We start from the raw sequence: 14,316 nt of genomic DNA on the forward strand, positions 1-14,316 counted from the left end.
TATGACTGAGCTTACAGTGAAGTCAGCAGGGTAGCCTCCGATGTAGAAGACGAGCTCACTGGACTTGAGATCCAAAAGGTTCTTGGTTTCCTGTCCCTGTTTGCTGTCCGTCTGTGGGGTTTCAGGTTCGCTTGTGTAGGCCTTGGTGAGGATCAGTTTTGCGTCCTGGTAAATCCTAAATAATATACACACTGTATGTCACTAAACACCCAAGTTATATCCAAGTTATTGCCTTTCTAAGTACAGTTGGAGGCCATCGATATTGTGCTTTTCTTTTTGCTGAGGTTTGCGTGATCTGCGCAAAAGGACAGTTAACCCATTTTGGGCGGGAACCCCTTTTGGTGTTTTAAACATTATGTTATAATTTAGCTATTGAAAAATAGCAGATCTACAAGCTCATAGCGCGCCACCGAGTGGCGCGCTATGAGCGTGTAGGTCTGCTATTTTTGAAAAATCGTGAAAATATTTATTTCAGAAAACTGGAGGATTTAGAAGGATTTTTTAAAATTTTGAGGTCAGGCCTAAATGGGTCAAATGATAAGGGACAATATCGGTGGCACCCAACTGTACTTCTATTTAGATATTTATTTAAATGACAGAATCTGTTGAACAGTTGAACAGATTACCTGTTCAGATCCACTTTGTCAAAGACAGGTATAGTTGTAGAGGGGGTGGTTTCGCCTGATTTGATCTCGGTCTCCACTCCGTTTAATTTGTACACACAGTACAGCACATGATTCCTCAGAGCCATACCTATGTAGTCTTTGGACGACTGGAACAGGTAAAGAAGTACATTTGAGCTTATTGCATGTATGAACGTATGTGAAAGTCATGTATTTATTTTGGAACAGTGCGTTCACTCACGTCTTTATTGCCGAGGTAGAGCACAAACATGTCTCCCTTGTTGGAGGTCTGTCTGCGTCTGCGTCCGTCTCCCCTACTGGGGGGCGCGGTTCTCTGCAGGGACAGAGACATGGACGTGTAGGCCTTCAAATCATCCAAATCCCTCGGGGGGCGCAGCTGCAGGTGGCCGTCACCTGAGAATTTCATGGGGACCACAATCTGGAGAGAAGAAATGGACAAGATGAGTGGTAAATGAAGATTCTATCAGTCCGTTCTGGGTTCAAAGTTTATGGCATGGAAGCGAAATGGCTCCAAAGGGATTCATGAACAATGTTCACTTCCTTTACCCTGTTGGCTGCGTCGCGGGCTTGTTCAATGAGCTCTTTGATCTTCTGGATGCTCTCTGATATGTTGCTGATAGGCGAGAGCTCAGAGCTGAGGTTCTCCACCTCTGAGATCTTCTTTTCCAGCGATGGGATGGTGTTCAACAGGTTCTTCACTGCAAAGAGAGAACGAGAGAAAGAAAGAAAGTCAAAAGAAAGTGAGGCAGAGAAATGAGCCCCCGAGTAGGGCAGACATATTTTATGTAGGTGCCATCTTCTCCTCATTGCCCTCACCTGACTGGTCCACGTCGTCCATAACACTGCTGAGGTTGGAGTCCGGGGGACTGATGTTGATCTTATCGAGTTCATCTCGGATGCCCTTCAGTTCGTCCATGGTTTTGCTGGCTGTGTCGTTGGCTGAAGATGCCTTCCTCTTGGCTTCAGCAATCACGTCAGCGATGTCATCTGGTTGTCAGAGACAGGAAAAGAAGAGACGCATAGGGTGAGCTGCAGTGCTTGGACCTTGCTCACTCATCCAAACACTTACCACTTTCAACCTGGCGTCCCTATTTTGGGGTTGGGCATCATTACAGGGAAAACTTTCAAAGATTGAAAAAGCTTCGTCACACGTTGTGAGCTTAGAGTATATATTAATAGAGACGGCACCCGGAGGAAACCCTGAGGCGAAATGGACATAGTGGCCGAATTTGGTATTGCAGCTTGGGGCCAAGGCTGGTCCGTTGACTATCATTGCGCACGTTCATGGTAACACGTGAACATACGTGTTTCATACGTGAACGCGTGCAATGATAGTCAACGGCCAGCGCGTTCACGATTTGGTCCAATTCATCCCAGAATGCACTCTGTTCCTACCCGGAAGGAGGAGTGAAATCGCCTCATGGGCTTTTGAGCAACTTAATGCAAGTGGATGGGAGGAGAAATCCGGTGCCAAGAACAAGTATAAAAAGTATGGCTTTAGTGGTTAAGTAGTTAAGTATGGCTTTAGTGGTTAAGTAGTTAAGTATGGCATTAATGGTTAAGTAGTTAAGCCACGCCGTACCTCTTTTGATGTTATTTAATTCTGTCTGTGCTTTAAGAAGGTCCTTCTCCAGGGCTTTCTTCTTCTTCTCCGCGTTATGCAGACGTCTCTTTTGGTCACCGAGGTCATCAGCAGCATCTGTTGAGGAAAGATAGAGTTAGTAACTGATCTATCCAGGTTTGATATAGACTGACTGGAAACTAGTGACGTGGCTGAATACCCTGAAGAGCCGTCTTTGCCGCCTTTCCTTCCTTCAGCAGGTCGTTGCCGCTGTCTTTAAGCTCTCGAGCTCTTTTCACAAGGTCCTCTTTCTTAACGTTCTAAAAGGGGGGAAAGCATTTGTAAAGCTCTTACTCAGGATTTGCTGGAGAGGATGGGGAGGTGAATCTATGCATCTGCTTTCACCCCTCTGGTCATTCATTCATTTTTATCGCCAGTGGGGATATCCTTTATCGCCCTTCAGGACAGACTCAATTAAATACATTAATTTCCCTTTCCCTTCTGATATGTTGGATATTTATGGTTGAAAACATCACAATTTATAAATGTTCTGCATCCCTATTTTTTAACAATATAAAATAATAGCAGATCTACAAGCTGACAATCTATCACACTGAAATGCCCACTATCTGTTTTGTTTGTGTGTGTAGTCGAGAAACTTACATTCAGGGCCTTGTCTGCTGCATGTTTGGCCTCATTGGCTGCCGCCTCAGCAGCATTGATGGCATCTGTGATGTTCTTGTAGGCGTTGATAGCATCCATGGCGTCACGCACTTCCGAACCACCACTGGAGTCCCTCACGGCACTGTTGCACAGGACAAAGGATGCAGGTAAACACATGAATCTGAGATGTCAATACGCAACGTGGAAAAATGGGGCAAACTTGTCTACTCCAAAAGCTTTGCTAAATCTTTGGCTCCTATTATAATCCTCAGTTATTAAGCACTTTTAAGTGCTCCTAAACCTGCAAATGAACCAAAGTCACAAGAGACTATATTATTCCCCTGAATACCACTAATCTATCACTCGATCACAATCATACAAAACACAGTGAATGCATGGTAAACCTACTCCTGGAGGTAACACAGTGAATGCATGGTAAACCTACTCCTGGAGGTCCTAACACAGTGAATGCATGGTAAACCTACTCCTGGAGGTAACACAGTGAATGCATGGTAAACCTACTCCTGGAGGTAACACAGTGAATGCATGGTAAACCTACTCCTGGAGGTAACACAGTGAATGCATGGTAAACCTACTCCTGGAGGTAACACAGTGAATGCATGGTAAACCTACTCCTGGAGGTCTTAAACACAGTGAATACATGGTAAACCTACTCCTGGAGGTCTTAAACACAGTGAATGCATGGTAAACCTACTCCTGGAGGTAACACAGTGAATGCATGGTAAACCTACTCCTGGAGGTAACACAGTGAATGCATGGTAAACCTACTCCTGGAGGTCCAAAACACAGTGAATGCATGGTAAACCTACTCCTGGGGGTCCAAAACACAGTGAATGCATGGTAAACCTACTCCTGGAGGTAACACAGTGAATGCATGGTAAACCTACTCCTGGAGGTAACACAGTGAATGCATGGTAAACCTACTCCTGGAGGTAACAGTGAATGCAATGCATGGTAAACCTACTCCTGGAGGTCCTTGGCCAGCTTGGTAAGGTTCCTAGCATGTTCCTCTGCTCTCCTCACAATGTCCTCCTTGGCTGCCGCCTTGGAGATCTCGTTGACCTTCTTGGTCAGGTCAGTCTTGGCGCCATCCAGTTGTGCAGCCAGCTGTTCATATTCCTGCAGAAAAATAAGCACAGGTGAATCTCTGTTGCACTAGACTGGGGGAAATTCCATCCTTCACAGGATATGGAGCGTAGACATTGATGATTATCTGAATGGACGGCGTGTTCGGACCTGATGGCTGATTTGTGTGGAGTGGAGTAAGAGGCAACGCTCTTTTACAACGCTGCTCAAACACTCTCTCTAGGTATTCATTGCCTTATACTAAGAAATAAGACAATTCATGATTTTTAATTATGTGGAATTATGTTGCGCTCATGTGGAAGCGCAAGTCGAATGAGACATGTTGCAGGTTCAATTTGTCATCTGTACCTTTTGACTGTCGGCCAGCATTTTCAGCAGATCCTTTGTATTCTGCAGCTCGTTTTCGGCAATGGCAATTTGATCCTTGACTGTATCGCGTTCCTTCTTTAAGGCTGCGATGCGTTTCTGAAAAGAGCATAATATAGCACAATATTATATTACACTAGTGTATATAATATTCTATTCTATTGATAAAGTGTGTGTTATGTGTCATTACCAATAGATCCTCCAGTTCCTGTGCGTTGAGTCCATTCTGGGTGTTGGCTTTCTTGACTGTGTTTCCAGCCACTTTCAAAGCCTCCTCCAAGTCCTTAAGCTTGGCCTCATAGTTCTTTATCAGGCCCCGGAGCTTCTTCGCAGATGCTTCATTCTGGTCACACTGCTTACTCACATCGGCTTTGATGCGCTCTAGCACTGGAGGAACAGAACAGAATAGAATAAAGGTTTACCCACAGAGTAACATTAATTTCTACTATGAGGTGTTTTGTATGTTAGTGACCGCTATTTAGAGAACCGTGTAAATGGTAAATGGTGCATTTATATAGCGCCTCTTGTCCAAGGCGCTTTACATAGATTGTGCATTACATTCACCCATTCATACACCAATGGTGGAGGAAACCATGCAAGGCATCAACCTGCACATCGGGGAGCAATTAGGCGTTCAGAATCTTGCTCAAAGACACTTTGACACTAACTCTTGTGACACCCCAGCTCTCGTTTGAGCTCAACCGACCAAATCTGCTTACTGACACTGTGATCTAATCAAGGCGAAAGCAGAACGCTTTGGTGAAATCTGACTGTGGCTGCATTGTCTTACGTTTCTTGGCTTCGTCTCTTTCTTTCTCAGCTGCGATCTTCTGCGGGTTGAAGTTCCGTCTCTCCATCTCCTTCACCATGCGCTGAGCCTCCTCCAGCATCTTCGCTAGGTCTTCATTGAGCTGGCTGTCACCACTGGCACTAGTGCCTGCCTCCTTCAGTTGGTCCAACAGGGCTGCTCACACACACAAATAGTTTGTCTTTGATTGATCGGCAATTACAAAAGAAACAGCATACATGTGTCAGCCAATAATGGAAAGCCATAAAAACAGATACAACTAATACATAATGACAAATCAATATGTGAGAATAAGGAGGGAAAAAACAAGGGTAAGAGCAGTGGAAGCAATAAGTAATCAGTGGTAACACTACTAATATAGACATAATTATAAGATTCTTTATTACCCTGGATTTTTCTGAGCATGTTGTTGACTTCAGAGTCCAAAGCTTTCGCTCTCTGGTGTGTTTTTTCTGCATCTGCCACAGCCTTCTTTGCATCAGCAGCCTTTTGGTTGGCCTAAAAGGAAAGTTTATTGGTAAACGTCACACGCCTTTTCACACTGTTATCGCATGATTAATACAGAACAAGACAAGGTCAACACCTAGAACTGTATTGGCTGGAAGTAAACGTGTATGAAAAGTTGGGGAGCTTTTCATTTGAAATGATGGATTCTGGAAGCTCAAGAATCCGCCACTCCTGAATGAAGTGTCTGGTGCTGGGAGTCTGGTGCAACGCACAGGTCCTGAGCCTGGTGAGAGCAGGAGTGGACCTGGTGAGAGCAGGAGTGGACCTGGTGAGACGTAGGAGGGGCCCGGACAGGAGTCAACCCACAGAGCCTATAGTCCTTCCACGCGCCAGACTTCCCAGTCCCGGCAGAGTAGTTCGGGAGCGGCGGACTGTGTGCGATGTTTTGTCGTTCGAAGTGGCAACACTCAGCTGGTGATGTTCAGAGTACAGTATCTACATAGAGGTTTGGCTGTGCCAGTTTAATAGATCATCCAGGCTGACTGGAAGCAAGAGTCGGATTTGAGAAATGTACTCGACCATGTAAGTACTGTAGCACCACCCCCAGCGTCAAATGACAAGAAAAGGTTGGTTATTAGGATACATTAGCCTGGAGGGTGACATCCCTCAGCCTAGACTGAGGGATTATTTCGCTGCGATTGGCTAGTTCGTTAAGTCACCAGGACCAATGGTGTAGCTTCATCACTCATGGACTCGGTCATTGTTTATAGGTGTGACTCTGGACCCACTGATGTGATCCAGCCAAAGAGCAGTCGGTATAGGAAGCCCCAGTAGCCTACCTTGTCTTTAAGGTGATTGATGTCATCTTTGAGTGTGAGCACATCTTCCTCCAGCTGACGAACCTTGGGCTTCTGGTTGTTGATGGTGGAGTGGAACTTGTTGACCAATATCTGAAAAACAGGAAGAAAAGCAAATGTCATATTGCTGTACAGTGTCGGTGAGACTAATTAGTTACATACTTGTGTGCTGTATGTAAATACATTTAAATACTTAAGTTAAATGATGAAGAGACTGAAATCCCTGGGCGAAAGAACCACCCGCAACTTGCCGCAAGTAATAATCTTAACCATCGATGACGCCATTTCTAACCTGTGCCAACACCACAGACTGTGGTTGACACACAAGGCTGCCCGCGGGGACAGAATGCACCGAGATCGCTTATCAGCGGACCTCTGGAATGTTTGGAACAACACACCCTGCTTCTGCCGCACCGGGTGTTTGTGTGTTTATGTGAGAAGAAGATAATAAAAACGGACCACATTAGTGTGCATCAGAGCAAGTTAATGAGAAGAACATCAACGTCATTTATAACCAGATTTGACTGAGAGCCTGCCATCGCGCAACCTCCAGCTTTTCACCAGAGGAGAAAAATTATTATTATGTTTTTTAATCCAAAATGAGTTAATAGCACAGGGAGACTCTTCACATACTAGAGTATGTCTGAAATAAGTGTCAGAGCTGAAATCGACATGTAAATATGAAATAAATGCTTAAACATGTAGCTAGGTGTTATGTTAGAGACCACAGAAGTGAACCTTTCAAGCCGGTTTTCTCAACTCGCTGTTTTCTGCAAGACATTACTCTATAAGCCACATCTCCAGAACTGGTGGGTCAAACTGAACAACCAATATGTCAATTTGAAAAATGAAAAAAACGAAAATCCTTCAGTCAAATTTGGACACATTTAATCTTAATTTTCTGACATTTGAAGTGCTCTCTGCCGATGTCACCTTCTCTTTAGTAAATGACTGTACCTTGGTGTCTGCAATGGCCTTTTCCAGCTTCTTCAGCCTGTCCTGGGAGGTTGCACTGGCTGTGGCATTGTCAAGCTGAGCCTTGATTTTGTCCAGTTCGGCATCCAGCTTCTCCAGATCACTCAGTAAAGTCTGGGCACAGCTATCGCACTCTGAAACAGCATAAACAGCATTTGATTGACACTCGCTCTTACCACACAGACTGTGTGTATACATATAACTACAGTATAACAGAGTAATAATTCATTCACCACGAGCTTGCCAAATTATGCTGGGGCCACACTAAACCTTTGTAGTAGAGAAGATATACCGTGGCTACGCTAAACATGAAAACATCTACTTCATTCAAACAGCAGGAGTCTGGTAAGAAACACCAATAGAAACAGGAAGAAACTCTGCCCTATTAGGGCATAACTCCACTATCTCCTACCAGGTAGGGGATAGTGGACCTGGAGTTATGCCCTGGAGTTATGCCCTAGGTAGGGCCTACCTCAACATCCTCCGTCCTAAACAAAATGAATTAACTCCTTGTCTTATGCTTATGATATTGTTTTAAACAGCATCTTATTGTATAATGTTTAAAGGGGTGTGTGTGTGTGTGTGTGTGTGTGTGTGTGTGTGTGTGTGTGTGTGTGTGTGTGTGTGTGTGTGTGTGTGTGTGTGTATATATAAATATAACAACATTAGACATTCTCTCACCTTTGCATTGTCCATCTGTATTTGTATCTCCTGGCTCTGTGTTCTTACACACTACAGAGAGAGATTGCAATAAATCATTCAGAAAATGAGCGAATTAACAAATGTAGCTTGGGGGAGTGGGGACCCTCTGGAACCCCTCAAGGACCCCTGGCCCCTGGCTAGTGTCATCATGCACAATAGCAGCACCCAAATGACTGACTGACTGACTGACTGACTGACTGACTGACTGACCAGAATGGTACAGACTACAGAGCCTTAAAGTGAATTGAACAAAACACAGTAGAAAGGAAATAATTATTCTATTCTATTACATCTAATTATTCTATTATTACACAAGCATCTCTAAACTCACCTCCAGTCCTTGAGTCACAGTTGTTCCCATTGCTATTACAATCACAGGGCTGACAGCTTCCTCCATCTGTTAGTGGATCTCCATGGAAACCGGGAGCACACCTGTGTGGGTAAGAAACAGGTAAGATGTGGATAAAAACAAACAAGATCTGGCTGGTAATTAGAATAATTCTAAGAAACATTTTGCACATAATGGTCATTAATAATGGTTGCTTTTGATAAACTCAATGATCTAATACCTAATATCTAATATCTAATACCAGTGGTTCTCAAACCCTTTTGTTTCAGGACCCCATAACTCTGAGAGTGTTCATCAAATGGAACCAAATGGATCAACTTGTACTCTCTCAGAGCCACAGAACTGTAAGGGTCCATTTGTAAATCCCCTCAAGGAACCCTGAGGGTCCCTGAACAACACTTTGAAAAGAACTTATCTAAACACTCCCTCCATGATGACCACTCACCTCTCACACCTCTCTCCAGTGTATCCTTTTCGGCACACACACTGGAACGCCCCGGACACCTCTGTGCAGCCTTCTGCAAAGCTAGAGAGGAACAGGGACACATACGCTTTATTCATGGCACCATAATCTGTGTGTGTGTGCGTGCGTGTGTGTGTGTGTGGCATGCACGTATGCATGACTTTAGAGGTGCCGAGTGGTACTGTCTCACACCCACCTGTTAGTTGGCACACGGAATGGGCACGGGCAAATACGGCACGTCCTCTGGGCAGGGTTGCCGTAGTAACCTTCCTTGCAACGTTCACATCTGTCCCCGGCCGTGTCATATTGACAGTTCTGACAAAGACACAAAGACAAATATATTCTTTCTCAAACCACTTTACTACATGTGAGCCTTGTATGCTACAGTGAGATGAGAAGAGATGTGCAAATCTGCAAGCTCTCAACGCATCATGTAGTGAAGCGTTGAGAGCTTGTAGATCAGGTCATTTTGCCATTTGACATATTTGACACAAGTGGGATAACCAGGGTTGGTCACAGTCGAGAAACCCCGCTCCCATTTACTGTAAGAAGGGGAACGTTTGGACGCAAGAAAATGCCAAACATTTCACTGCCATTTCATCACAAAGGGTACTTTCCATGCTGAGAGTGGTGCTCAGCAGTGCGTGTCTAGGTGGCTGTGGGTGCCCAGATATACAATACAGACAGACACAGGCCTGATCTTGAGTGTTTTGCACAAGAGAAGAGAGAATGTTGGGCTTTTAGATATAGGATTTCATATCCATCCTTCCATCCATGAAGAATGTGATATGAAAAGTTATATAAAAATCAAAGTGAAGGGAGGGGTCCTGTAAGGCCAAATCAGAACAAGTCAGCGATTCTTAATGTGATTCCCCAGGGTGCCACAGTATTGTGCCAACATGTGATCACTAGATAATACAGTAGGGTGGGGTGCCCATCAGTGGCCCACATAAATGCCCCAGAGGAGAGCCGTCTAGACTCTGACTAAGCTGATGTCCTGGATCAATCACTGAGGCGTGTCAAACTGTGGTCACCAAAGTATTAGCGCTTTCACTCTGCCTTTCAGTAGATAGACCAGGTGGAGTTCAGGTGAGTGAGTGATGCAATGAGTGAGTGACACAGTGAATCAGTTAGTGAGTGAGTAAGTGATATATCAAATGAGCAAGTACATCATTGTGATAAGCTAAGACCAGCTCTTTGTTTGCCTAGCGGTTGCATGAGAAAGTTAGGATGTACGTACATCAAGATAAACTTTTTTTTAATGTCAAATACAAATGTCTTTTAATTATTTATTTCCATGTTGAAACATTACGTATTTGTGAACATTGGCTATTGTTGTCTTTATATGCAGAGGGACTTCTTTTTCTGATAAGTATATTTCGTCTGTTTTGTTTGAGTTATATAGCACAATTGTATTGTCTATTTTTATGGTATACATTTTGTGTGGACCCCAGGAAGACTAGTGACCACTTTGTGGAAGCTAATGGGGAGCCTAATGAAGATTAAAGACTTACGTGTTGCATTTCCATCAATGATTTTATACTGTAAAACGAGACACAGACAGTGGTTATAACTGCAACCAAAAAGTGAAAGAGACTGGTCCCTTACCAGGCACTTCCCTGTCCTTTCATCACACTCATCAGCACGACCATTACAGTCACAGCGAATACAGCGCCCGAGGAAGGGCCCACTGCCATCTCGGTAGTAACCAGGAGCACATTTCTGTAAACACAGGAATACAACAATATTATCGTCACCGTCAAAACAATTATGAATACAGACTTGTTTAAAAGCTTTTCCCTTTTCCCTCCTAGTCAAGTTAGAAGCTAGGGGATTTATGTCCATCTTACAGACTTAGTAAATGGTATTATGGGATACCACAATAATAATTATGTACAATAATATACATCACAAGATACCTTATCAGTGTACACTTGAGATTAGAGATCTAAATACACTTTAATTACACATAGGATTATTGTATATTTTTTGCTTTAAGATTGTGATGTGACTGGAGAATTGAAAGCAAGAAAGAAAAGAACTATTGAAATAGACAGACCTAAACAGTACTTAAAAAGGGTGTGTCACCAAGTGTGCAATTCTGAATTCACAGCTCAAATAGAAAATAACTTGACCTGAAGGCAGTGTCATTAAATGGATTAAAAACTGGAGTCCCCAAACATGCACTGATCTCTCAAAGACAGCAGTCTTGATGTTACCCTTAAAAACTATAATCCACAAACCAGGTATCCCATCCATCCGTCTGTGCATTTTACCTGGATCTGAGAACTGCCATCAATGTCCTTAATAGATGGGTACTTAACGGTCTGCCCTCTGTCATGTACCGAGGGGTACTGTACTCTCTGAGTACCCGCGTCATTTACGGACGGGTACTGTACACGCTGAGCTCCGTGGCCCTGAGGTGAAGGGTATCGTATCCCCTGTGTCCATCTGTCATGTTGCCGAGGGTAGCGGGTTCTCTCCCCTCTCTGAAAGGGCCTTGGGCCAGCAGAGCATAGTCCGAGCAAAGTCCCCCATAGCAGGGTCTGTAGCAGAGCCCTTCTCTGCCACCTTCTATCCATGCGTGTATCTGGCATTCCTATCATGTAGTCTGTGTGAAATAACTCCCCGCTCTTCACTATCTCAGCCTCTTAAACACACAGTCATAAGCACACGCGGAGATGACACGCCCCAATCACTACTACTCACCCACCTGAGTCAGCTTTGGGATAGGCACACACACACGCACAACGCGCGCACAACACAGGGATGAAAGACGAGAACAAAACCGTTTCTACTTTTGAATAGCGAAACAACATTCATAAATAATTTCACAAGAGTGTCATGGGAGCAACTGTGGGAAAACCTCTGCTTGTAACAAAAAACATTTACCATGGTGGTTAAGCTTGGGTATTTGTGTGAGCATGTTGGTGTGATTGAAAGAAAAGTCAGACATCTCTAGACAGTACAGACACAGATCTCTGAATCACACAAGTCAAACATAATGGAGACGTCGTTTGGGGAGTGGCAGCTATACCGCTACACACATAAACACATCGGGGCTGTGGGGAAACACTGCCACACCCTATGTGGCAAGGTGTTCCCTCAGGCTACATATTCTCATTTCCTCTCAGCAACAACCTATAAAAAAGATGGCTCGTATAAACACAGGTAGACAGACCCTCTGCTTTGGCAACGGTGCTTTGAGTGCAATCACACAATAGAAAACCAACAAAACAATCACTTCAGACAGGTTGTACATGTACGTTTTCCAGACCAGCAGTTGCTGCCCCTGGTGCAAGAATATCTGGGAACAAAATCAGGCTTCCTCAACACAAGACACCCACTGAGAAAATTGCACATTTACACCTGACTTTCAAAATATTCTAAGTGGCAAATAATTGGATATGATATTATGATAAGACCCACCAATATCTGAGAAAGAGACATCACACATTGTGAGACATTGTGAATTCCAACTCTTTTTTTTAATGGGCGGAAAAACCATGACACAGCGATTACGGCTTTATAATCACTAACATTATGTCTGCGTGGTTGTGTTTCTATCCCACCCTGAGGCTATGCAGTTTGGCTGTGCGGCTCTCAGGGCAACGGGGGCATGTATTTTCCAGTACATTCCAGCTGATGAATTCTTACTCTTACAGTTGACCTCATTCACCTAGGGCGTGGCTCTTTGTTTGGGCATGTCAGGGCCCGGGACGACCCTTAAAGTACCGTCTGAGGTGAAGTTCTGGCTTATCTGAGAAAAGCACTTGGTCAATCTGTACCTTTCCCTTCCAACCAACGACTGAACGGGCAACAACATCTCACATCTGATCTCAAGCCTGAGTTATTGGTCACGAGGCAAACGTAGCGAGCCACAATCTTACAACATGTCACATTTGCGATGTGTTGTGAGCTTGTAGATCTGACTCTCCCTAATCCTCCCCATCTCTCTCCCTTCATGTGTGAAACCGAAGCATAAGGTGAAGGTGTAACATTTTTATGTAAAAACGAGCACTTGATCTTCTACATCTACACATAAAAATTTGGCCAGGAAAATTACATTAATTATTAAAAAAATTATTATAATTATATTTCTTCCACATAAGTGGAAGAAAACATTACCCCCCACTTTATGAAGATATTGCATCATAGACTGACAATAAACAATTCACTCTTCTACAAGAAATTTGGATCAAAATTTAGTTTGGATTTGGATTTTGTATGTAAGATGGATGGCGTTAGCATCCTATCTATATAAATATTGCCCCGGGCCCAGTCCCTTTATTTTTAGCAGCTTGCTAAAGCTGCTCTAGGAAGACACAGAGCAATGTGGCTGTTTACATTCTTCATATACCCTGCAAGACAAAAGGGGTGTGGCTTTAGAGAAAATGGGCGTGGCTTTAAACAACGCTAAAATAGCCCAGCTCGGAGCCAGCCCGGCGTTGCATATGTTATTTAATACTGCAGTATTTATCGTTTAGCTTGCTGCAAGCTGCTATAAATTATGGCTGTGTCATTTTTTTCTTGTTTTGTAATATCTAACACATAAATAAAAAGACCTTGAACAAAAAAAGACACAACAGGACAAGTGTATGAATTGCTGGCAGGGTTGGGTGGGTGGGGTGAGGCGTTTGGGCTTCGGATGTCCCGATCACGTTTTTTTTGCTTCCGATCCGTTTACGATGATTTGATTTTGAGTATCTGCCGATACAGATTTTTCCCGATATATTTATATTTTTAAAGGACACTTCAGGACACTTCAAGGCCATATCACAATAGTACAATATCCCAAATCACAGACAATATCCAGTCTAATATCATGATATGGATATAATATTGATACTAGGGATGTCCCGATCATGTTTTTTTGCTCCGGATCCGATTCCGATCATTTGAAAATGACGTGATCGGCCCCGATTTCTGATCACGTGATCGGATCGGGAGAACCCTAGTTTGGGGCGGTATGGATTCCGGCCTCCCTACCTGACAGGAGTCTCCAGAATAGCGCGCGGGGCAGGCACATTTCTCCACGGTGCTCGCGGGGCTTCCCGCCCCCGTGTCAGTAGCCTCCTCCAGGCCCACGTCCCCGAGACCGAGGCGCTGGGTCTGCGTGAAGTACAGAGCCCGGATCCTCAGGCCTGCGAGACCGGCTAGAACCGTCATCAGCTCATCTCTGGACACGGGCCTGCTGGTGCCAGCGTGGCGCCAGTTTCCCTGCAACGGACAATAGAGGATTTAGTGAGGGGATTATACGGGAATTCTGTTGAGAACTAATGAAAATATTTATATTTTATTAGATACAACTGATAAGACATCTGAGGAATCACATTACATAGTGGGAACATTGATCAAATGAATGCTCTCTCTC

General features: G+C 44.0%; 1 protein-coding gene across 3 annotated transcripts in view; it reads right to left on the reverse strand.

Annotated features, from left to right (window-relative positions):
• Positions 1-14,316, reverse strand: part of LOC306942931 (laminin subunit alpha-3-like) — an 89,915-nt gene that overhangs the window by 14,340 nt on the left and 61,259 nt on the right. For all 3 annotated transcript variants that reach the window (XM_079529119.1, XM_079529118.1, XM_079529120.1), the window contains exons 41-61: positions 13,932-14,162; positions 10,551-10,664; positions 9,139-9,257; positions 8,925-9,005; positions 8,462-8,562; positions 8,110-8,160; positions 7,411-7,562; positions 6,436-6,546; positions 5,536-5,647; positions 5,132-5,305; positions 4,532-4,728; positions 4,324-4,440; positions 3,854-4,008; positions 2,869-3,010; positions 2,426-2,525; positions 2,227-2,343; positions 1,461-1,631; positions 1,191-1,342; positions 865-1,062; positions 627-772; positions 16-175 (exon numbers count right to left, since the gene is read on the reverse strand). In XM_079529119.1, the coding sequence (XP_079385245.1) occupies positions 16-175; positions 627-772; positions 865-1,062; positions 1,191-1,342; positions 1,461-1,631; positions 2,227-2,343; positions 2,426-2,525; positions 2,869-3,010; positions 3,854-4,008; positions 4,324-4,440; positions 4,532-4,728; positions 5,132-5,305; positions 5,536-5,647; positions 6,436-6,546; positions 7,411-7,562; positions 8,110-8,160; positions 8,462-8,562; positions 8,925-9,005; positions 9,139-9,257; positions 10,551-10,664; positions 13,932-14,162 (2,901 nt within the window). The remainder of the gene's footprint in view (positions 1-15; positions 176-626; positions 773-864; positions 1,063-1,190; positions 1,343-1,460; positions 1,632-2,226; positions 2,344-2,425; positions 2,526-2,868; positions 3,011-3,853; positions 4,009-4,323; positions 4,441-4,531; positions 4,729-5,131; positions 5,306-5,535; positions 5,648-6,435; positions 6,547-7,410; positions 7,563-8,109; positions 8,161-8,461; positions 8,563-8,924; positions 9,006-9,138; positions 9,258-10,550; positions 10,665-13,931; positions 14,163-14,316) is intronic.

The sequence above is a fragment of the Electrona antarctica genome (assembly GCF_951216825.1).
Source record: "Electrona antarctica genome assembly, chromosome: 19".
Taxonomy (NCBI): domain Eukaryota; kingdom Metazoa; phylum Chordata; class Actinopteri; order Myctophiformes; family Myctophidae; genus Electrona; species Electrona antarctica.